Source organism: Ambystoma mexicanum, chromosome 9 (assembly GCF_040938575.1).
Source record: "Ambystoma mexicanum isolate Mex_15411 chromosome 9, UKY_AmexF1_1, whole genome shotgun sequence".
NCBI lineage: Eukaryota > Metazoa > Chordata > Amphibia > Caudata > Ambystomatidae > Ambystoma > Ambystoma mexicanum.
In genome coordinates, this window is record NC_090931.1 from 863,005,042 (window position 1) to 863,030,628 (window position 25,587).

At 44.7% G+C, this 25,587-nt stretch overlaps 1 protein-coding gene across 1 annotated transcript in view; it reads right to left on the reverse strand.

Annotated features, from left to right (window-relative positions):
• MREG (melanoregulin) overlaps positions 1-25,587 on the reverse strand; it is a 258,017-nt gene that overhangs the window by 150,874 nt on the left and 81,556 nt on the right. Inside the window, exon 2 of the mRNA XM_069615943.1 lies at positions 18,330-18,498. Within this exon, the coding sequence (XP_069472044.1) occupies positions 18,330-18,498 (169 nt within the window). The remainder of the gene's footprint in view (positions 1-18,329; positions 18,499-25,587) is intronic.

Here is a 25,587-nt window from a genome sequence, read left to right on the forward strand (position 1 = left end):
GATTGGATTCGCCAAGTGTTACTGGCATGAGGATGAGTAGTGTCCTTATTAGCCTTTATTACTTTCACGCTAGTCTGGATTTACTCTCCTGCTTGTTGTTTCCACTGCAGTTCTTCATGCAGGGATGTTCTAGAGGGCCAAAGTTCTGAGACTCCCTCTTTGGGGGCCTGTTCTACCTCACCTCTCCAGCCACAAAACCTTCCTGAGCTTGGAATCGGTTTCCCCAGGCACGTACGTTCTAAACGCTTTCATTGGTCTCACAGCATTGTTACCACTCGGCACCCTAAGGATGGATGCCGCAGTGTTCCCCCATGTTTCCTTCGGTCAGAGCTGTCCCACCGCTAAGGACTCGAGCTGACCACCTCCTCTGTCGCAGAGCTCCCCTGCGTCTGTTCATGTTGATGGTGTCTCAGTGCAAACCAATTCTCGCTGAGTCCATATTCTGTTTGCTCACGGCTGTCCCACCTCTCCATTGACACGTTCCCATGCTGTACACCTTCCGTGTAATTCCACCGGTCTTCCATTTTCTCCAGAGGCTGTGGACCGGTCAGATGTCCCTTGGTTCGCCTCCCAGTGTTCCTTCACTTCCACCGGTTCTCTGCGTTCTGTTTGCTCTGCTTCCACAGCTTCTGCTTCTGTGACTTCTACAACCATACCGTCCATTTTGTCATTTTTATTGGATAACGGGTTGTGACTCTGGAGACAAGACTAGACCGTGGGTTCAGTTTTTCAGTCTATCCTGGTTATCTCTTTGGGTCCTCCCCATCTAACATGGTATATAGTTGTCCTCCATTGGATTTTCTCAGACCTTCTTTGCAGTATTATATGTATGTACCTGGTTCAATTCTACATAGGTACATTGGATTTATGTATAACTCAAGGCGGAGAGGTTGTAAGAACTTCATGATAGGGTTCTGTTTTAACCGCATCAGGAGGGCTACTCCTTAAAGGCAAAAGGACGACACCCTTGGGTTCGTCACACTCTCCTACATGCCCCAATGAGCTTGGTAAAACGGGTACATTCTAATTCTCACATCACTTTAACAGCCTCCTTCAACTGATGCCTGGAATTCAGTACAATGCTGGGTTAACTCGAAAAAGAGGACGATACCTATTTTTTAAAAACCATAATGCAGATATAAATGACTCTACAATTACTGCCCAACGTCAAATTTCCCAAAAGAAGCCAACGTCATTGGATAGTAAGACAATCTACAACTGTAAACATATAGTAAAAACAATAATAATTTTCAGAATCTTCTTTCTTGATTCAGACCTCCCACGAGTATGGAACCCACCAGCAAGACTTTTGAACGTGCTAGATAAGAACTAGTAGGGAGCTCAAATCTCACTCGTCTTGCCAGTAGCATACAACACTTTATCATGACATCCCACTTCACCCCCCACCCCTCACCGCTCCTGACACTATCTGCAGAACATGCAGAACAAAAGGATCTGATGTATGCCATTCAGATGGTGCACTATTTCTAGAAGCAAGTGCAATTCTGGCAATGCAGCTTAATGCACAAACCAACAATCAGCAGAGTTCCAGAATGGTTGGTACTCTCACGATAGCCACTGTAAGTGTAAACAAACCAAAGACAATGCTTAATCCGTGCCTCTGCAAAGGTATGCCGGTGACAAGCAAATCATGATCCTCTAAGAAAATGGCACAAATCTCCAACAGAACAGGACATGCCTAGCCAAAATCCAGAAAGGACTGGAAGCTAGACAGCAGTCTATGCCTCAAAAGGTCAAAATCAACCCCAGTAACTGAAGGTTCAACTGACTCCAACTTTTAAAGACCCTCACTTTCCCAAAGCCAGGTGACAGAATGCGATCTTTTACCTCCAAGTAAATAGTGTAACGGGGCTACATTTCATACAATAAATCCTTCCCTTTCTTGACTAAAATATCAGAATATCCAATTCATTTCAATATGTTGATTCCAATTATATTTGATCTAACCGACCATTTGAATAAGTGTACCCAGGGGGCTCGGGGGAAGTCAGAGTTTGCATAGGACAGTTGCATCTGGCACAAACAGAAAATCTGCCTGCAAGGTAGTAATGCTGTGAGGGCCACCATGTGTGCTGCTAGAGTAGCATTTGCGTAACTGTGCACATCCAGGGTACTGCAGCACTTGCATGCATACATTAAGTACTGTCGCTGGCGCTGGGAACAGGATGACAGAAAGCCAAGATTCACCATTCAAGGGATTTTATTGTACACATAAAAAAAGGGCTTTGGTTCAACTGAACCAGATTTGTTTCGGACTCATTAGGCATGTCTGAGATTGCTTGTGGCCTCATGCAGAAGTGATGTAATCTAGCAGTTTTGGAATGGACTACTCCTTTTGGGGAAAGACCAATTCCTATTTACATATGTTCTTTCCCTTTCATTAATGGAATGGCAGGCTGAGAAAGATAGGATTACCCAGAGCAATGCCGGTGGTTATGATGAATTAAAAACCTTCCGCCATCAACCTTCAGTTTTGTTTGATGAAACCATTCCACAACTTACTCAACAGTCCACAGGAAATCACAGTTTCACGATCTCCCAGGTTTGTTCCTTGGAATCATTGTTGAGTGTTGAGGACATCCTTTTCTTCAGCAAAAACTTTAAGTCCTATTTGAAAGGGTCACATGGTAGATCTTGCAAGGGAATTACCAGGAACCCTCTGGATGACGATAGTGCCAGCTCCCTTGGGTTTACTTGTAAATTCTCTCTTAATGGGAGCAGTAGAAAAACTATGCAGACATGTATGAGGACCTTTCTCATCCACTGAAAGCGGCCCCCTTCTGCGGCTAGGGGGCGTGGACACCAAAGAAAGCATATTAATGCATGACAAACCAGTCCATTAACAAAAATAGGAGTGTGATAGATGCAAGAAAAAATTGCTTTACTTACTTTATTAACAAACAAAGTGTCAGCCAGGAGACAAACACAATCCAAAAAACTCAACGAGCCTGCATCAGGTTGAGTATGATAAGGTGCAAAACCGCAAAACTTGCTTAGTTACAAAAGATATCATGCAACATTTTCTAACATAATTGGCTATGCTTATCAAGACACTCATAGATCCCCATACCTTGGAATCTACCATTGGCTAGTCCATTATCTTCAACCCCACCCAGGTTTAACCCCTAAAAGATAGTCTTCATTAGAATAACATCACTACCACATGATCTAGTTGGTTGGCACACTTCATGCTGACAGTGATAAGAATACTTCTCTTCCATTGGATAGGACATTTTAAGGTGGCCTCAAATGTTGCAACTATCCTAGACAATCCAATTATTATTTCATTTACCGTTTCTGGGAATGGAGAAATCAAACCCCCGTTTCCACGAGCAAAAGATGCTTGCATCTAATTTCCCATGCCAGGATCTCATTTGTCACAGACTGCTTTCCTAACCTTGAATATTTTAGTTAGCAAATGTTGTCTCGATACTCGCTGTCAAAGCAGGTGCATAATCATAATTGGGTCTCAGGATGAATAACAGTCTTTATAGGGCTCTGTCTGTCGGGATATTTCCTTCTATTTTACTGTATTTAATACAGAGTGTAGTTGCACTGCTTGGCCATAGAGGGCACTTTGAATACATCTTAAGTTTGGTATTTTGGCAGTATATCTTCTTGAGGCACCATACACCTGGCAATCAAGTCTTATGTGTGTTTATTCAATTACTGTTTGGACCAAAAATAATTCCTACCTATCTGTTCTTGTGCCATGGGAACAATATGCCTGCTCCATTGAGCACTATCTTGTACTCCCTTCCACTGTAACCTTGGCTGCCTCATACCTTCAGGCGAGAAAAGGGCTTTCCATAAAGTTCAACAAATCCAAGCACCACGGTGTGGCGGCTCCCAAATAGCACGTTGGGCCATTTCACATAAGGCCTTTGCTGCAAAAAGGCAGAACCTTTGCTCAGTCCAACATTTATGGATCAGGAATACTGTTTCTTCGTGTATGTATGTTTTAGTAATGTTCTCAGTGTAATCAGTACCCTATATTTCTTCGTGGTCTTCTCAGTGTATGCTGCAACCCTACTCCCTCAATGTGGCACAACTACCTACAGTGTCGCAAAATACTTCTATTCTACTTGCGTTTATATTCTAACAGCAACATAATAAGACACTAGTCCCTATTCTACTTGTGTTAGTCTGTTGCTTGCATTCAGGCCTATTGAAAGCAGATTGACAAAAGGCCCAAAATCATTAATTTAACTGAGCTCCCTTATGTTGCATTTACGTTCACGTTTTAGGGGTGGTGCATGACATGACCTTTGCCCCATTTGCACCATCACATCAGCCTGGGGATCGTCCAGGTACTTCTCTCCCCGTACCTGCATCATGCAGCCGGTGCGGGTCTTTGGCCCTGCGGTGCACACAGTCCCTTCCTCTAGCCCAAGACACGGGACTCAGTCACAGCATCCATGGCCGAAACGCAGAGCACATATGCAGGTGGTGCACACAGCAAAGACCCATCCACGCACCCCACGTGCCCCTGCACCAGTACTGAAACAGCTGCAGCAGCCTAAAGTTGACTCCACCATAGAAACTGGGAGAAATGTTACAGGAACCCGACAGGTTCATCTGACTTTACAGCTATTTCTGCATTTAATTTGATTCACCACTCTTTCACACCCATTGAGTAAACAGTGTGTAATGATGTGCTAACTCAGCATACTGGTAATGTGCTAATGGACAAAATGTGATTTGGTTAGGGCGTGTTAACTAGGCACAATGCAAACTGCCCAATTCAAATAAGCACATCATTGCCAAATTCTGTTATGCTTTAGTGGGTATACACTAAACTGAGTAGGATAGTCTATCAATCCTTAGCCAATGCACTGGTATAATGTACTTAACATGCACTAATTTACTTTTGTTCCTTAAAGAGTACTAATTATGCTACTCTCTCAACAAGCACACAGATAGAAATAAAATTGAAAACCATTTCAGGAACCTCATTTTGGTTGTGATAAATTGACAAATATAGAAGTTCATGTATGGTGGGGTCAAAAGGTTTTAGCTATAGGCATCCGTCTTCAAGGCTGTCTTCAAAATTCACAGTAATGCACAATTTTCACTAGTAAATCACCCCTTGTGTACGTTTTGGGTACCCAATTCTTGGTGGGTATGTGCCAATGGGATGTGAAATGGCTCGAGTACCACTGGGTAAAACCTGGTGGCAAATACCGGTTACATTGTCAGAGGCGCTGGAGATATGATGGTAAAACATGGCATATGGTTTAGGAACCTTGCATACAAGTTCACTACTGAGGGTATATGGTAGTATATGTGGTGTATGTAGAATACTGATGACAATGCCTGTCAAGTGTGAGAGTAGGACATTCGATGCCAAACCCTGGGTGAGGACGCAAGCGGACGGCAAATGATAGGAGTACCCGTGGTTTTCACTGCAAAAGGTGGAGCGTGGTCAAATCTGGCGCATGGAAGGAGAAAGAGGGATTTACTTGCAAAAACTATTAATTGATAGAACTAGTGGCATACAATGTAAATACCACTGTCTATTTATCATGGCAATACACGCATAATAATTGTGTTTTTTGAGTATGTGATAGTAATAGCTTTCCTGTGCTAGCAGCCAAATCTTGGAATGCCTTACCCATGACAGTCAAAGCTGACACCTCATTCTGGTCATTCCGAGCTAAAGTTAAAGAATTGCTTACAACACAGCAATAGACTGTTACCTGCACCTAGCCTTATCAATCTATAGTTAGCACATGCATCTAATAGATATTAACTGGTAGGTTACCTGCCACGCTTATCCTGCAAATGTCAACATTTTGTACCACACTGTAACCTGGTCATCTTGTCTAACCATTGTATTGCATTTCACTATGTCACTCTCTGTATGTGCAACCTCTGTAACATTGCTGCTCCTAATTCAATGCGCCCAGTTACCTCAGGGTTCAGCCACACTATGCAAATAAACAAACTAAACTAATAACTAGGAAATGGCCTGTGCACCTGGTATAAGACTGGATTGCCAGCGAACCTATATACACAAAATAAAAAATAAAATGATTAGCTTCTTCAGTAGTTATGCTAGTGCCGTGATACTTCCCGGTCTGAGCGCCATCAACACATGTAATAAATAAATATATATAGGCCAAACTAAAATAAAAAACAACATGTGTGGTGTCTGGTGTGCACAATCACCCCTGATCTCAGGACCCTACAGCAATGATATTCTGAGCCTAAGACTTCGGATGCACAGCTCAGACGCCATCATGCGTGCGGAAACTGTTGCGGAATGCAAGAAAAGGCCGGATTAAGCACGGTAATGCCAGGCTATTACCTTACTTTTGCAATTAAAACAGCCCGCAGCGTGCAGGAGAACTAATCTCCCTTCTCAAAGTTATGCTTCAAATTCATCCTTTTTACGAGGGCACAAAAGTTGAAACATTGCTGCATTTGTAGACACAAACGGATTTGGCAGACGTGTCAACACTAAATAAAAAGAGGACAAACCCATGGAACCAAACTTCCACCCCCATGTTTTTCCTTAAAAGGAAGGCATATTTTATCGGGAAACTGATTGAATTCAGGCGGCAGGCTCAGAGCCACACCGTTCCGTGTTGCATGTTCGCTTTGGGAGGTTGCGTTCGTGTCTGAGAGGCCCTTTGTTGAGCACAAGGCGCTCAGTAATCATCACCGGATGATGCAGCTGCGGTTTATTAGAGAAACAGCCGTGCGTGATTCCATCCCCTGCCCGCGCTAATCTCACAGCGGCCAACCCCACGATGGGGAATCGCAGAGATCAATGCACGGCGATGCAGTGTGTGCCCTTGGGTAGCGTTCACAGGAAAGACATGGAGTAGATCCTAAACCTATATTAGACAGTTTGGTTTACATATATAAAAAAAAGCAATCTCAATTGCATTACAAAGTTTTCCACACAATTATATATTTCCATAAAACCCTAAAAAATGGATGAAACCATAATCTGACACAAAGACACAAACATTTAAAAAAAAAGGGCTCTTAGTGCAGAATTCAGAATTGATATAACGGTGGATTTGTATTGTACAATGTGTGTATGCATGCTGCTATTGTTTGCTATTTTTCTATTAGATTATGGTTTTATTAATTGTTTAGGGTTTATGAAAACATATTATTGTGTATAAACATTTTAAATAAAGTTGAGATGTTTTTTTATATGTAAAACAAACTTGTGTCACGTTTTAGGTCTGATATAGGTTTAGGAGCTCCTCCATGCCTTACTAGTGAAAGCTACCCAAGGACACATACTGCAGCACCTTCCTTTTGATTATCTACACCATAACCTGCCCACCCGTATGTGGGAGGCAGTCCCCCTTGATTGACATGATGATGCCATACCATCGCCACATGTACGCGAGTGTGTGTGTTGCCGTGTACCCACCACCTGCCTTACCTTGGGGACAGAGAAGGGGTGGTGAACGCGACCAGGTACCACACTGAGCTAGTGGATGTGGGGGCCCAGACCACCCCACTGGGGATCCTGCACTAAGGAAGGGGACAGTCGGATGCAGCGATGGCCCCCTCTCCTCTTTATGGAGACCATATGAACCAACTTCTTCCTGAATGTTCTTCCCACAGGTCTCGAGCACAGGAGGAGCATTCCCAGTACATTATCTAATTCAAACCCTCCTCTAAAGGAATAAACAGCTGCACCTTGAACAATCAGTCCTGGATTCAGCAAGCCACATACGGTTTACCACTAATGCACACTCGTCCCTTACTATCACTGCATAGAAAATATGCACACTTGTTTGTATGTGCAAAGGCAGAAACAAGACAAGCTTGTTCTCACGATATTCTGGATTAATAAAGAATCCAGTGTCTAAGAGGCAATCCGCTGCTGTGCGCTGGGATACCGCGTGGGGATACGCGTTGGGGTACGGCCCCTGCCTTCTATCAAGCAGTTCTGCCAGGTGCAAACTGCAGCACCACAGGCCCTGAAGAAAGTGGCTGCTCTAACACACACCATTGAAACCAGTCAGCCAATATTTTTTTCTCGGGTTTTTCCATTCATGTAACCCCTTAACTGCCAGGCTATTATGCAAGTCTATGCAAAAAGGACGAGCATAATCGTCCTTGATCCCCTACAAGTGTCCATGTATATAAGACTAAGTACACAAGTTTGTGAATGTGTTTCATTTGTTTTAATGGAAACGAGTTCAAAAAGCAGGGAAATTAAAGTAATCAGATGTCCTGCTAGACTTTAAGCACTCTGGGGTACAGCGCAATGTGTCCTGGAGTATTTTTAGTGTTTGCTTCTATTAGTGATAGGGCGAGCCACTTTCTGTCTGTCCCCTCGTCTTAGATAGGCGGCTCATCACGGACATCTGGTGATATCCAGAAGCATAAGGCAACACTTTTGTTGGAGGGTCATTTAGGTTGTGTATGACTAACTAGCAGTTAACTGTACCTGTACAGTGATTGTGTGAATAGTTGCCTTCCTCCCCAGAGCTAAGACTGGCACTGGGCAGCATTGTGGTGAGCCTCCCCTTCCCCTCTTGCCAAGTCTACTAGACACGCCTTTTCACACAGTGGATTCTTGGCTCAAGTCTTGTAGGTCTACTGTGATCTACTTTGGGTGTCTATTCTATAGATCATCAACATGCAGCCTGACATAGACGCATTTAACAACTGTTCGGTCTGTTTATGCCACTGGTGCATTAGTTTTGTAGGTGTGGTGTTACTGGAGGGCCTCTTTAGTTATTTTTAGTTACTGTGATTCTGGGACAGCAGAACTGGATAGCATTTGTTGTGGTTCGGTGGCACATTTCTGAGCACAGATCTATGTCCGGTGTAGTGTTACAGGAATTTGGTGCCGACACCGGGGCACTCCCGAAGACCACTTCTCAAACTAAACACAAGGTAAGTAAGTGATTTCTCTGGCTGTGAACATGCAGGAGGGGATGGCGGGGAGGGGGTCTTTAGTTTCCTTCAAGTAGGCCTCTGGGCATAGGCTGACATGTTTGTTTGTTACTGACATGCATGCATTAGTCTCCGTTTTGGTTATTCACTGCACAGGTTAATTTGTTATAGGTTGCATACAAGACTCATAGCTTTAATTTAGGCTCAGGAAGTGCCATTGGTATGCATTTTGGACTAAATGGCAGCAAACTGCACCACCATTCATTGTAAATCTTTGTAAACAACTCTGTTATGATGGTTACAGTAGAAGACTGCATTCTGTATACAATTGTACACGTGTCGCTCGTGATCGATCACAGAAAGCACCTTGCATGAAAGCTCAGCATCTACCCATCCTGAAATGTGCAACAATGCAGCAGAAACAGTAAGTTTCTTCTCCTTCCCTGTGCACAGGAGGCGGCATGCTGGTATGGCCCCATGCAACGGTAAAACACTGAACATGTAGGAATGCAATAACATCGATCACAAATGTCACCTCATTCTAAACAGGCTGGAGAATCCGGTAGAAAGGGCCCAACTGCAAACACATCCACAGGTCAGACTGGGTGCACTGCATTCATGCCGTTCTCTACATATAGTGGTAAAAGGGGTGGGAACCAATGCCTGCTGTGGATCCCAAAATGTCCCCATGCATCCCAGGCAAGGCCAGCAATAGGGAACACCAAACCGGGAGACTGACTTTGCCAATGGAACTCTCTTTGATCCACCTTTTCCTGTCGTGAAGAAAAGTGGGCAGAATCTACCGGAATTCAGCCGCTCAAGGTAGACTATAACACGGGTTTCCAATTGACTCCTAGATTCTCCACGGTAACTAACCATAGCAAGGTAGACCATAACACGGGTTCCCCATGGACTCCCAGATTCTCCATGGTAACTAGCAATAGCAAGGTAGACCATAACACGGGTTCCCATTGACTCCCAGATTCTCCACGGCAACTAGCAATAGCCATTTCTCTCTCCGAAGCTGCCCTCTGGTAAATAGTGTCCCCCCTCAGACAACTTAGAACTTACTCTCTTGACCACTGCAATCCTGATATATAATCCACTTGGGCTGGATCAAGGTGCACCTGAGCTATTAAAAACAATATCCTTCTTCGTTAACTTTCGCCAGCCCCTTTTGAAGTCTTTATCTGTACCACTTTTTCCTCACCACTTCACTCCCTTCCCTTTTTCCTGTCCTTCACAGGCTGCGGTCCGGATACCCCTGGTGGGGGGCCAACACACACAAACTTCCAGGAGGTGCTTTGAGACCAGTGTGGGTCGATTTGCCACAGTACAGAAGATATCCAACAGTGTTACACGATGTGGGACATTTCCCACCGTTTCACTTTGCTTTCATCCCATTGAGAAGGAGGGGCAGAAAAGTTTCACGTTTTTGCTCTGTATTTAAAAACATCCCGCTAAATTTGCTCTGGTATACAGAGCATTGATCATCTCCCTTCATTCCCAAACACCCTTCACCCAGCCCCCAAATCCGCTGCACTTGAACTTGCACCGCAACACAAAAACCAACAGGATACTGTATTCCCTGCGGCACACTTCAACACAAGATGCACAATAAATAGGATAAAGGACCTCCCATCAAACGTTATGTGGACATCGCAAGTCACCAAGGAGTTCTGTGACCAAATAGAGGAACGAGACGGAAGGTCCATTATAAGCTCTCAGAACTGCCGGGGAACTTGCAACATCCTTTTTAGGGACGGTAGGGGATGTTTTATTCCTTATAATACATAGCCATACTGTCATCTCTACCTTCAAATTGCTAATACATATAATCAATGCATAATCTGTTTGGGATAACAAAAAACAAAAAAAGCAGCTTGTAGCGTGTTGCAGAAAACATAGTTTAAGCAGTTTCATGAATTGCATGTCAAAAAGTTTCGGTTTTATGGCTCTCGTGTGGGACTCCAGCAGTGAACAAACATAGGCACGCCACCATAAACACAGTTCCCCATCAGTTAATGGCCGTAAAGTGTCACAGAAAGCGATTTTACAAGAAAGGAGTTTGTAAAGCTTGTTACAGCTTCAATTAAGTGCAGCAGTGTGTAATAAAGTCTCTTATTAGTCACAAGGGACACACAGACCAGCTGTGGAGACTGATGTTGGTCCAGGTATGCTTTATTGGTACAATATGTACAGTTCCAGTTACTCTCAGGTATTTACAGTAGTCTGGATGACAGGACAAGGACAGGGATAGGTAGTACAGTACACATGAAGGAGAAGACCCACCGGCCATCCACTCACTCCAGCTCAGGCCCCCAACTCTCTCACTCAGAACATTCATACACTGATGCACTCAACATTCTCCTGGCTGCATCATACATCACATTCTATTGGCAATCACTCCAGGCCAGTGACAAAGTACAAGACTATATATAACATCTCCCTTTCTTACCAGATTAAACCACAACATAACATCTCCCTTTCATACCGGAAGTACCCACGCGTGACATCTCCCTTTCATATCAGGTTCATACACACAAACATCATCCTTTCATTCGGGTGGAGGAAGGTCAGCCAAATACACATCACTATACACATCACTCGCCCACTCATCAATCTAAACACAACCAGAATCTCACACAGATGAACTACATGTAACAGATGAGGTGCTCCTGGCCGCACCGGAGGTCTTAAGCTTAAAACTATTGCTAAAGGAACAATGGTGAATGCTTAACAGTAACTAATGCAAAAGTGCGCACTATATATATACAGAATGTACATTTGCCGGCAATAAAAAAAAAAAAATCTTTTTTTTTTTTTTTTTTAGGCACAACCCTTGTTCAGTCAGTTGGCCAAACTCTTTATGGTGCAACCCTTATTCAGTCAGCTGCCCAACTCTTTCATGGCGCAACCCTATGCAGTCGGTTGGCCACTTAAGCATCTCACATTAGAGCGTACGCATATAACATATACCTCACAAAAGAGTATACATACCGCCACATTTTTCTTTGTGGCTCTGGAGGAATTTTAAAATTCTCACCTGGCTTCAAATATCTCCAAGACTATTTGATTAGTACACATTAACAGGAATACCCTGCACCACGACCATGAACTACAACACGTGTGTCATGGCCGGGATGGAACACATAACAGTGGGCCACAACATCACACAAACTGAGCAAGACAATGGCCCAAAGTCAATTGCAGGGTATCCAATGTAACTAATGTTTTGTTCAACAACTCTCCAAAGGGTAAATCAGACCCTTAACACCATAACCATAACATACATTATTCAGTATATAAACATTTCTTGGTGATGGTGGAAATTTGAGAAAATAAAAAAAATATGATTATTACTTTGTGCTTAAAAAAAATTTAAATTCGTTTTTCCATTTATATTGATAAGTGTTGCATAAGTCCATGGTGGCTTTTCCAGATTCATTAAGAAAAAATAAAATTAAAATAAAGAAAAAAAATGTAAATTGTCACGTTTGCATTATTGCCAAACATAATTCAATCCAAAATAATGATGCCAAGGGAAGGGGTTTCTCGTAGCTTATTTCACAAGTATGCTGCTTGCTCACGTTGTGCCTTTAGTTCCATTGATGTATATAATAATAAAGAAAATGTCTTGCAAAATGTTCCTTTCAGTTCCCAACTAAAGCTTCCTTAAAGTACGCACACGGCAGCAAGTGTTTTCTCCATCAATCCATTTAACATGAAGAAACGAAACTGACATCACTTCCTTTCATTGTTCGTTCCGCATTCCATGGATCACCATCACCCACTGAATGTTAACACACGTCATCATTCATTAGAAGGGCTGGAGGAGGACAGACCTCACTGGGCCTGTGCTGTCAACCGTCCTTTCACGGAGCATTTTTTTGAAATACAGGCAGGATCTTGGATAAAATCAGAGATTCAGAGAATGCCCAGGTGTATCTGTACTGCAGAGTCTTTAGGCTTCAGTGTATGGATGGTCCTTAGTACAGATTGTGACCTCACAATGGGCTGGGAGCACAGGTCGGCTGGTTCAGGGAAGACCTGATGGAATGTTCAGTTGTGATGTCACAATGGACCAAGATAGTGAGTGATTAGTCCCGGAAAGTCAGAGTAGCCATTGAGAGAATGAAGATTGCTAATGCTGTGTGTGTGTTGCTGGGCAACAGCTAGCAGCTTTTGAAAATGATGCAGGGTTCTGCTCAGGGCAGCAGTGAGTGCTTTACACAAAAAAAATGCCAATAAAAGGAAAGCGTAAGTTTCACTTCGTCCTCCCCCCTCCTCTGACCTTATGTATTCATTTTCACAGTTAGTATTCTGAGTGCACGGAGCTCTGGCGCCACCCGGTGGTTTGCAGAATGTACAGGGTGGTCAATGAAACTGTAAAATGCTCCCATGAAGTTATTGCATTTCATTGACACACACTGCCCCCAACTCCTATGCTGAGAGTTATCTTTTTACTTATTAATTTGAACGGGGCTCCTGCAAAAGGCCAATCCTCAGCTAGCAGGGCCCTTTTTGTCCCCACTAAGATCTCTGGGGCATATTCTTCCTTTTAGTGCACATTTATATGAGGGAACTCTGGGGAAATTATTGGTTGCTGGGGACCTCCCTCCCAGAGTCCAGTGGCACATATACATTTTCAACCCTGGAGCTGGCAGGATGTTTATTTTTGAGTCTTTGGGGGAACGGTGGGTCACTCTTAGGCTGCTTCCCCCCCACAGCTCTCCTTACTGTACATTTTTGTAGCTGCAGCTCCTCAGTTGCACTCTGTCCTTTTAAGTTGTAATTGTCCATATTCCTGGGTTCTTTAACTCTCGTCGCCAATGTAATAAAGTCTCTTATTAGTCACAAGGGACACACAGACCAGCTGTGGAGACTGATGTTGGTCCAGGTATGCTTTATTGGTACAATATGTACAGTTCCAGTTACTCTCAGGTATTTACAGTAGTCTGGATGACAGGACAAGGACAGGGATAGGTAGTACAGTACACATGAAGGAGAAGACCCACCGGCCATCCACTCACTCCAGCTCAGGCCCCCAACTCTCTCACTCAGAACATTCATACACTGATGCACTCAACATTCTCCTGGCTGCATCATACATCACATTCTATTGGCAATCACTCCAGGCCAGTGACAAAGTACAAGACTATATATAACACAGTGGCAGCTGGAATTCTGCACTGTGCTGGACCAAGCAGCAGGCATTGTGACATCACAACCGAAGTGCAACAACTGATTACAAAGCATTAGCAACGTCATGTTTTCAATTGCAGGTCAGCCGTGATGTCACAACTAGCCTGTCATCAGAACATTATTTACAGATTTGTATAATGGCCTTTCAGGATGCCCTGTTTTATAAAATGGTTATCCCCATGAAATCAGACGTCCAGGTGGCTGTAATATAAAAAGTGCCTCGATACAATTATTTTTTTTTGTCGGCACTGGATCGAGGCTTTATGCCACGATTTGTAGCCAACATAAATATTTGTTTTTATTGTTTTATATAGCGCCTTAATCCAAGAATTCAAATAAGTCCAGGCACACACAGGACCCATCTTTTACCACATACCTCTGCATTTCATATGTATTTGCAGATCACAATAAGAGGCACACAAAGCAATCTGCTTGTCATCCGGGGCAGCAGCTTTCAGACCGTGTGCATGATTACAACTGATTAGCTTGACTGATACCAGCCTGTGCAAGTTACTCTCTGCATTCCTTCCCCCTATACACGACAATCTTAAGCCTCGTGGGAGCTCAAGGCCAGGGCGAGTCAGGGAAAATTCCCCTGCTTATGATCCTAAGCAGTTGCACAAGAAGTGATCACATGTTTGATGTTCAGTGAAGGGGCCTGCCCGTCATCGCCAGCAGCTGAAGGTAATCATAAAAGCAGGAAACAGCAAGCAATGAAACGCGGCCTGTAAACAAGCACCGCCTGTGCACACACACCGATTTCTTTCCTAATGGTTGAACAAACAAAAGCATGCAGTAACGCACACCCTCCCCCTGCCCACCACAGCACCCCAAAACAAAAACACGATGCAACCGGATGAATAGGATGGAAGTAAACGCAGCCAGGTTTTTTTTTGGCAGAGTTTGCTTACAGGCAATCCATGTCATTCTATTACTTCTAGGGGCTTGTGTCATTTCCGAAGCCCTCCAGTAATTTCTTGTGGGTGACCATCCTCACTTTCAGGCCTACCCCTGAGGGACAGAAAGAACAATAAAAAGTAATACAGGGGAGCATCTTTTTGTCCCCCTTCCATCCACTTGCCCGTCAACCTGCCCTGGCCACAACCCCTTGACACATCATTGTAACAAGCTCCCGCCAACTCTTCCCCTGCCGAGGTCACAGAACAACTACTTTTTTGCTACACTTCTACTACTTGCTGTTCTCTCGATGGGGCCCCACTCGGAAGTGTCCACAATTGCCAATCTAGCACCAAAATGCTGGACAATTTTGCTCTGAACCGTAGTATGAACACCAACTCCAGACACACGTTTGTTTAGTGGGTGTCATCAGCAAGGTGCAATGTCTATCTAGGTAATCATTGTGAACTAAAGGTCGACCGTGAACCATCCTTAGTGCGTCAGAACCCACAGAACGGGTTATTTTGCCTTGTTCGCTCTCAGCAAAAGAACTCTCACCCGTTTGATCAATGTTGAAATGCTTGTGGTTTCACTCTAAGCTAATAAACAGAGTCCAAACGTGGACCACATTCTCTCTATGCCCAGAGTGAAACTGTACTATAGCCTCGTCTTACTGGGGACACCCAACACATGTGCCTGGGTTGGAGTGAGAAAACCGTTCTACCTGTTAAGAGTAGAGGGACACAATCAACCAGAAGATAGTCTAATATCTCCCTTCGTCCTTGTACCAACGTACATTACAAAAGCTACATGGTGCCTCTACTTACCTACGGAGGAAAGGGGCGTGGGACACTAAGTAGGGACCCTTGCCAGAGTGGCTCTTGGGATAAGTCTCTGCTATTGAACTATAGCAAGTAGAAAACAACACAGTAGAAAACAAAACAAAAATTGTGCATCAATGATTAGAATTCATTTGGCAGATTTTAATATTTCATCAACGCTCGTGCGTAGTTTACAAGTTCATAAATTCACTCCAGCTTTTGTCCACCTGACCCACCTGGCAGTGATTCTCAGAGGCCAGTGCTAGTGACACCTTAATTTAATCAGTGTGATGAATCCAGGGTACTTGTTGCTCTCCTCAGAGGGGGGCCACCTCCTTTGAGGCTAGGGAGGTGAGCCTGCTCAGTAAGATCCTCCCTAGGGGTCTGGGCAAGTCGGACCTCACTGGGAGTGACTCCCCTTTGGGGTACAAGGACTCCCATGCCAATAAGGAACTTGCTGCCCAGAACACGGTTTCTGCCCACATGGGAATTGGAAAGACTGTTACTTCTGTTTTGAATTCACTGAACAGTGACATTCCTTCAATCTCTTTGGTTTTCAGGTAATGCAGGATCTCGTTTGAACTACAGTCAAAGAACAGCGACACACCCCTTTTATTTTGGATGATATACATAAAACCAAGAAGAACTTTGAATCAGAGAGAAGAAAGAATCTTAGAGTGGATCAGAAACGCTAGACCCCGGAGCAAGCAATAGAATGGAGAGCGAATGAGTCGCTTGCAAGACACGGGAAGGCTGGTGCACTAACGGGTTGAGAAGCAAAGGTTGGGAATGAGAGAGAGACAGAGAAGTAACTGTCTCACCTGATGGTACAACAACAAGGAAGCTGTGGTGGGCCTGGAGCCTGGTAACCAATGCGAGACAAGATCAGTAGCTTAACATTTCAAGCGAGAAATATCCACACTCTGCTCCCTATTCTTTCACGACTACCCCTAGGGTGCATGCAGTGTTTCTCTTGTGACCGGCGCACCCGTTCACAGTTGCTGATTTTTTGTGTTTGTTGTGCTTTGTAGGGTTTTCTTTTTTGCAGACTTTTTAAGATATTATGTTTACTTTAGCCCGACTTGTTCCCCTACGCACTTGATTGAGCATGCGCTCTGTAAAATGAACCAAAAAGTGCTGCTCACAATGGTGTGTGCCAAGGTTGAAGGCACTCACGTGATGGCTTAAAACCACTTTAGGCCTGAATGGACAATATAAACTGCTCATTGCCAGCCAGGAATCGTCATGGGGGTGGGTGTCCAAATCCCCTCTGCAGGAATCAGAAAACTGGAAATCGTCATATGGAGGCATACCAGCAAATAGACACTAAAAAGGGACTGAAAATAAATGAGAGTTCATTGTTTTTAGCAGGAAATGGGAGGAGTGTGCTGAAAGGCCTAGTGCTGATTCTAGAATGTTCTTAGGTTTCAATTCTGTCAGGTGACCAGTGAAATATAAAGGTAAGGGGTCTAACGGGTTGATCATTTTAGAGCCATCAGGTCCCGTTACGTGTAGGATGTGGTTTTCCTTGGTGTGCAGACAACAAATAAAGATGCCAGTTTATTATCACCCAATATTGATGCATGAGCCTGGTTTCTCCAAAACATGTAAAGTTCAGCAGTCTTGCTCTTGGGCCAGGGCTACTGTGTTAGGGAACCTCTGTATTTTTTACTGTGTACTCTTAAATGTGACCAAGTTCTGATTCAGTGAATACGCACTTTCTGGGCCTGCCCTCCTTCCAGAGTATTCCGGTTTCCAGTTCTAGTTTCCTTCTCCTTTCCGATATGTGGGAAGGGTTAGGTGCTTGTGCTCTGTTCTTTTTCCTGGATCCATTCTTTCCCTGGGTGAGGAGGATGGTGGGAGAGTTGTTCTCGTTATACTTCCTGCTCCAATTCCTTGGTTTCCTGTTTTTGGGTGTAGAGTGTCTGCCTATGGAACTTTTTCCTAGGGGATTGTGCCATTACAAAACACTTCCATGAATCAGGCCCTATAGGTGTATGCTTGTCTGCGTTTTCCGTGTCTTGTGAGAACTACAACCACTTTGCTCCTTGTTTAGCAAAACCATGTATTACTTGTTCCACCCTGTTTAGTTGGCGTTTCCATGGGCACCACAACCAACACAGATGATGGTTGGTTTGTCGCTGCGTAGCTTGGTACGCTTCAGTGTTAATCATACAGAGCTCCTGTGTGCTCACTTTACATCCCTTTAAGTAATGCATTTCTGAAAACACCTTGGTGTGCATGTGGTGTTGGTTCCACAGTGCAAACTATGGAGGAGTATTTCCTCCCCGTGAGATCTTGAGCACATGCCCCATGTCAACATCTCCTGCCTGTGGTCTCTCCCTTACCACAGTAAGCAATGGGACAGACCCCCTCAACTGCACAATCAAATATGAACAGAAAACGGCTCCAATCGCCGCTGTAAGTTGGAAGACTGCCGGGTGTAGCAGGTCCATCCCGCCTGTGAGAGCCCACGCATGACACTTGTGTAGACAGTGCAAGTCTTACCTCAGAATCTTTTTCCAGCTGTTTCCTGGTCTCTATGAAGTTCTGAAGTACACGGTCATCATCGGCCTCCATGTGCGACAGGTCACCGGGCGAGCTCCACAGATTCTTGTCATCATCCACCCTCAGGGCTCCTCCTCCCAGTGTGTACGAGGGGTAGGGACTGTTGTTGCTGCAAAGAAAGTGTGAGAAGAGAAAATGAAGACGATGTCTACGGAGCAGCGCTGCGTGCCCCCTGTGTAAAGCTAGGGTCGTCTGATGGCACTACCCCGTTCCGCCCTGCCCCTCCCCTCAAGTTTTCCCTACTGCTTGCGATCTGAAACAACTATGTTGTAAGTAGGCACACTATACAATCATCCAGATAAAACACAAAGCTATTCGAGCTGCTTTTTGTTTCCAGATCTATCATGGCCTCTGCTGAGCTGTAGCCTGTAGGACTCAAGTGAGGAGTCATTGTGGGGTGCGCCATTTCCTGGCTGTGTTTGGGGAGCAAGCAGTTGAATTATGCATAGTTTACTTTTTTTAAATAAACAATACAAACTCAAATATGCAGACTCAGCTCGCGTTCTTGAATATCAAGAACTCAAGTACTCAATTTGTACGTCACCTTTATTTTTTTAAGTATGCATCATTGCTCTCAGCTGAAACAGATACAAAGCAATTTCGCATTTCCCAGGTTTTGTCATTTAGTCTAAAATATATATATATATATACATATCTATATATCTATATATCCATATATATATATATGATTAACTGAAGAGTCGAGCAGCCACTGGAAGACTTCTGAGAAGCCTCTGGCGATGGGTGATGTGCCAGAGGACAGAAAGCCAAACATGGCATTATATTCAATAAGCGCTGTCAAAGCTAATAGGTTTGGTGTTGTCTTGGCACAATAAGGCCATTTGCAAGGTATTAACAATTTGCCATCACTTGCCTAGTCACTGCCATTATTTGCTCTGGTCCTCTTGAATCATGACAGGTGATGCTTTCATAAACTAGCAATTGGCATCAAATGCCCAGGTACTCGCATTGGTGTTGTGAAGCTTGACAGCAAGTGGAAAAAATGCCATCACGGCTGCAGCACGTGGCTCTCGTTCACATAAAGGATCACACTGCCTCCGGCAGTGCCTACTCAATGTGTCTTCCAGGGCCGCAACCCTTTGCATGAAGGAGATGCAGCCCAGAAATGATGCAACACTGGCATCAATCGATGGTGGCGACTGTGCCACCAATCAGCCAAACTAAGGCATTTTACAAGTAGCCATGGGCATTCTGTACAGCAGAGTTCTTAATCATTATGCTATGCAGAGGAGCCTCGGTAAGACAAAGAAAAAGAATCAGAAAGGAAAACTGCAATGATTTTATTATTCTTAGAAATCCATCTCAAACTACATAGCATTTGAAGAACGTCTGAGTATTTTGGGCAAAAGGGATGTCATGGACTCCGTTTTTCTTTCTGTAAATCATACACTGTACCACATGTCAAACGAGTCAAATGGGGTTTAGATAATGGCACATGGTGCCAAGAGGCCACAGAAGACCAGAGCAAATTAAGAAACTTTAAACTGGGAGTAGTTATTGCAGTAGTAGGAGGCTACAGATGGAGCGTCACCGGTGCCAGTACACGGACCAGTGGAGTAGAGCAGGGGTCCGCTACCTTTGCCTCTATAGATGTTTTGGACTACAGCACCCATCAGGCCTAGCCAGCATAGTGAATGGTGAGGAATCATGGGAGTAATAGTAGAAGTATTACAGTCATATAATGTAGGAATAAAGACGGGGATGAACGTAGATCTGGGCTGTGTGCCGAGTCATTCAGTGGTAAAGGGCAATGCCATGTCAGACAGCAGCAAAAGAGGGGACGGAAAACAAGCAGGTGAACGTCAGCATAACTAAGTGAAGGGAGATTTACGCGCATTATAAAGCAGGCAATCATGGCAGACTGGCAAGACCAAACAGAGACAATATCATAGCATGCAAAAAGAGGTCGGAGTTCACCTTGCCCATAAAACAATACCAAAGCAAGATTTGATTGGGTCATACCAAACGTCACTACCAGGTCTACAAGAAAGGCAAACACGGCTCGGGTGGAGGGGCAGGGCCGATGTGAACACTGTCTGCGGGCAGGCAGTCACAATACACCCCGTCTCCTGGACTGCAGAGTACGTTCGATGAAGGGAAGGCGCGAAGGAAGAGTTAAGGAATTTGGGAACAGAGATTGGATCAATCCAAACGATTACAACAGGTTCGAGATGGTGCACAGAAGAGCTACCAAAACGGTGCAAGTCGTGCACCACAAATAGTATGAAGAGGGTGGCATGGAGTTTACAGTTAGGGGGGCCCGATGGTTAGGAGAGATATCGGAGAGTCTTTTTAAATACCTCAGCAAGGCAGCATTTGTGTATTCCTTAGCAGAGGTAACCATAATCTGGGACAAGCATGCCAGAGGAGCGGCCAAGAATGAGCCACTAGTAACAATAGGAGTGCTTGGGAACATGCATGGTGGTGAATGCATCCATTAATGTCCCAGCAGGACTAGTGCCAGCAGAATCAGTAGCCTACATGTACCCAGAGGAGTAGTCGGTGTAGTAAGGTCTGCGGTCGAGACGTGAACGGGCGAGATGGGTGTGGCGGTTCTTGAACACCAGGATACACCGGAATACTCAAAGGAGAACGATGCCCACCTCCCATCTACCCAAGACACACTAACATCCCGTTTCCATGGTTTCCACTGTGTTGGGGCCATCAAGACCGCAAGAGATTTACACTGTGGTCCTAGCACTTGAAAGTCGGATGCTATTGAAGGATTGAAATGCTAAAGTGGACAATCCACCCACACAGAAGCCACCCAAGATGCAGGAGATTCACGGGTTATTAGAGTTCACCCTGAGAAACGACATCATAGCCACTAGCAACACTGTATTTCTCTCCGATTATCAAACGTAAAATCTGGATATCAATGCAGGCCAGTCCACACCTGCTCAAGCACTGCAGCGCACGCCCACATATAGGGGCCTCAATAATCAACAGGTGCAAAACGTGTGTAAATTAACAGTCTCCTTTCTCCAACAATGACTACTTAAGATTTAGCAGGTTTGCTATGAAAAAGTGATCCGGATGTACTTAAATTCCCCCAAGCTTCCCATAAAGCCTGCAAGCCTGCTCAAAATGCACGGGCCATGACAAGTTTCAGACATTGAGTTAAATGGGAATTTTCCTCCCCTCGAAAACACGCTGGACTTTACAAACCTACGCGGGAGGAAGTAAACGCAGGAATTACATCATATCAGTAGAAATTCCGTTTTTGCTTTATTTTGGGCATATACGAAGTCAGCGCCTTTGACTCATCCTGCAGTAAGGAGCCTGGAAAAGAGAACAGTCAGCACGAATGAAAACCTAGTTTTAGTTTGGAGGGAGCGTAGCCAGAAATCAGTTCTGCTCTAGAAGCTGGTGGGGCGGTACACCTCTTGCTGACCCAACAGACGCAATGAAGATGCATTAGAAGACAAGGCAGGCCATGGCTGAATATGTATAACAAGTAAAATAGCCCCGGATAAACAGCAAAGCGAGCCTGCGAGCAGGGACGTCATTTAGGGGTCGCCACCGCGAGGTCTCCCTTGCTACCCCTAAAAAAAAAAAAAAAAAAAAAAACGTTTTTTTTTTAATTAAATTGAGGCTCCTGGGCTGTAGCCAGCAGCATGTGGCTCTTTGTTTCTGGAGTGGCTGGTTTTCTGATAGCTATAGCCTTTAAGATAGCTCTGTGGGTTGAGCGTTTGCTGCTGCAATGTGTGTGTGATCTGCAGGTTGGTTGCAAGTTGGACTCCCTGCAAGGTCAATTTAGCCTTCCATCCTGCTGAGTTTGATAAATGAGTACCAACACATGTTGGGTGATATTGTATGTATGTTCTATATATATGTGATCTGCAGGTCGCAGGTTCAAATCCTGGCAAGGCCAACTCAGCCTTTCACCCTTCGGAGGTGGATAAATGAGTATCAATTTCAGTTGGGTGATATTGTATGTAAATATGTTCTCTGTAACACGCTTTGGATTAAGGCACTATATATAAATAACACATCATTATCATTATCTATAATCATTATTATTACTTCGGTTCCCAAGGGCGTTCAACCTACCAGCGCCTTCAGACCATACCAATGGTATATAAGGCGCTATATAAATGCAAAATAACATAATTTAACATTATATGAAGCGTTCAAGTGCTATATAATAGCACATCATCACCGTTTTGACCTTGGACGTCTGCTTTCATTCACAGTAATTTGGTAATATGGGCCTATACGTGCTGATATTAATGATACATATGGTGATCCATTCTTGTATAAACGTATATCACTTTACAGTGATGTCGTAATCATATTTTTTGTAGTGCACTTAGAAACAATGCTATGTGATGCCACTTACTGTTTTACCAAGGGGTGAAAGGTCGTGTTCAATTGATTCCCATGAGGTCACTTTGGGGTGGGGTCGAATGACATCACCTCCTATGAGGTCATCAGAGGTCAAGGGTCATGTGATGTCACTTCCACTACCCCTGGCATTTTGGTGAAATGACGTCCCTGCCTGTGAGTTAGAGGTGCAGTTGCAGAGCTACTGCCGTTTTATAGATTTGCAGTTTTCCAGTCCCTATGAATGCAATTTAGTTTAAACCTTTTCACTTAAAATGTGAATTGACGTAGAAAATTAAGAAGATTCAAGTTGACAGATTTTCAATATGGGAACTTTAACCAGGAATCCCTCATTGCAAATAATGCTAATGTTTACCAATGGTGATAGTGGCAAACCACAATTATAAAAATGTCCATCTGTCCAGTTGAGGTCAGCCACGAGTCAAACATCCTCACACAGGCTGGAATGGTTGGGATAAGGCCAGTGGGAAACCTCTCGAATGGTCATGAGAACCAGAGAATAGGGGGGGAGCAAGGGAATTCTTCCTTGTGGGACCTTTTAGTTTAACTAATTGGCAATTAAAAGCACAATTCTTCACTTTATGGGGTACCCCTATGCCATCATCGAGGCACTACGTGTACCAACATTGGACATTTTAATAGAGCAGGGGTCGGCAGCCTGCAGGTCGAGGTGTTTTGAACTACCGCTCCCATGATCCGTCTCCCTTGGCTGTGCTGGGTAAGGCTGATGGCAGTTGTAGTGAAAAAGACAATCTGAGTGTGCCAAAGGTTGGAGACCCCTGCAGTAGTGGCTCAAACCATTCATGGCGTATTCAGAGACCCAGCTAAGGGCATTCTTCTCATAGGAAAACATCACTCCTGGATGACAAAACGGGTGCCCTACACTGTTCAGCAATACCAAAAGAGGGCGCTTACAGGAAGGCGCTATACTGGCTCTCTAGGTTGACGCAGATCCCCTTTGGCAACGAGAGGAGAGTGGGCACTGGCAGCAGGGCTGGAAGCAGCACAGGACTGCACATTTTCCAAGTATAGATCATTAGAGCTTGCTGTAAGGTCAGTGTGATGTGGTCTCACTCCAAGAGTGGGAGTGCAATAATGGGCACTCTGTCTCTCCTCAGGCACACTCTAGGCAAGAGCTCTAGACCACAGGAAGGATTCGAAGGCCCCACCCCATTCTTGGGGTTTCTTGTATTCTTTTGGTTCAGGAAGAAAATCCTTTCTCCTCTAAAGCTTCTATTACTAAATATTGTTAGCAGAGTTTGAGCACCAGAGCCGGTGAGCGGCAGCCACAGGGACACAGGAGTCCAGCCTGGATGCGGTCAAGAAAGAAGTGAACAATTGCACTGTCGCAGCCTCTCATTTTCAAAGGGGATTGGGAGTGGGGGTGGGGAGGTGATCATCAAAACCTCTACCGCTCTTCCATTGGGGTCTGTGTTATGCTCTTTGTTCCCCTTTTTCCGGGTTATAAGAGGAGTGAGAACAAGAAGCCAAGCGAGGAGTGCCTCATGTCTACACTTTACAATGGCCCCACGTGTTGCGCTGATGGCTACCCAGCATCACCCGTCTTACTATAAAAGTGGCCCTGCGAGTATTTCTGGGTCCGCCTCACATACATTTTAAAAGCCAGGCACAGCAGTTCAATTATGGCTCTACGAGGAATACAGGTTTACCACGCGCACCGTTTAAAACGCTTGGGTGGGGCAAGAGAGCACCCCACGCTACAGGTAACACGACCACCCGTTCCATATTTAAGATGAGGAAATCCAAGTGACGGACCATTTAAAAAAAAGTAAGCAATATTAGACATTACAGAGCATATTCTTAAAGAGGCTCCCGCCAAACATAGGGAATGCAGCTCAGAAAATGCATCAGCACTTTATGGCCGTCATATGCTCTTCACAGCGAAAGCACTTTAAGCAAGTTTACCCAACGTGGCGGGGCACAAATAAGAAAACGAGTTTTAAAATACAGCTACTAGGGGTGGGAGGGTTCGAGGTCAAAATAGTGGGGTGTAGGGGAATCAAACACCTCTGACTCACTCCGTCAGCCTTTGAGTGAGGGAGCAGAGCAACTGAAAGACAGTCTTTCAGTTCCCACTCCCCCAAGTGAGCCTCGCCCTTCAGTGAGTCTCTAGGTCTCTTAGTCAGTCAGTCATTCTCCCCCCCTACCATCAGTCTCTAGGTCTCTCAGTCAGTCAGTCTCTCAGTCAGTCCGTCTCTCTTGTAAATGACCTGGGCCTAGGAGCATGTGCATCCACCACACCTGCTCTTAGGATAGAGCCGGCAGATGCAGTGGTCCAAAAAATGGCCCAATTAGGGAAACGGGTTTGTACGAGATTCCATACACTCTGTGAAACATTTCACGCTTGTCTATTTTATTAAATTAGAGGGTTCCAAAGATTACAAACTCGCCCTCGAGAAAAAGCACTTCACATGGGTGTAATCACCTCTGGTCGGTGGATATGTGTTTGCGGGAGCATCAATGGAAGGTGCCATGTCTGTTCAGTTTGGGGGGGCTGGATGGAGGATAGGTGTGTGACTGCAAGGAGGAATGCATTCATGAGGTAGGGTGGGTGCTGTGCCATTGGGGAGGAGAGGGGGCTAGACAGTGGTACCATGTCTGTGTGCAGATTCGCAGTGGATCGAGCAAGGGGACCCGGCTGCCTTTCAGGAGTAGGGGGAATTGAGGGGAGGAGTCTGTGGAAATGGTTGGGTGGCTTAAGTGAGATGTGCATGTGGAGATGATGGCGAGTGGATATGTGCTCGTGAGGGCAAGAGGAGGGCAGAGATGGTCTGTAAGGTTTGAGGGAGGCGTGTCAATGGAGTATGGA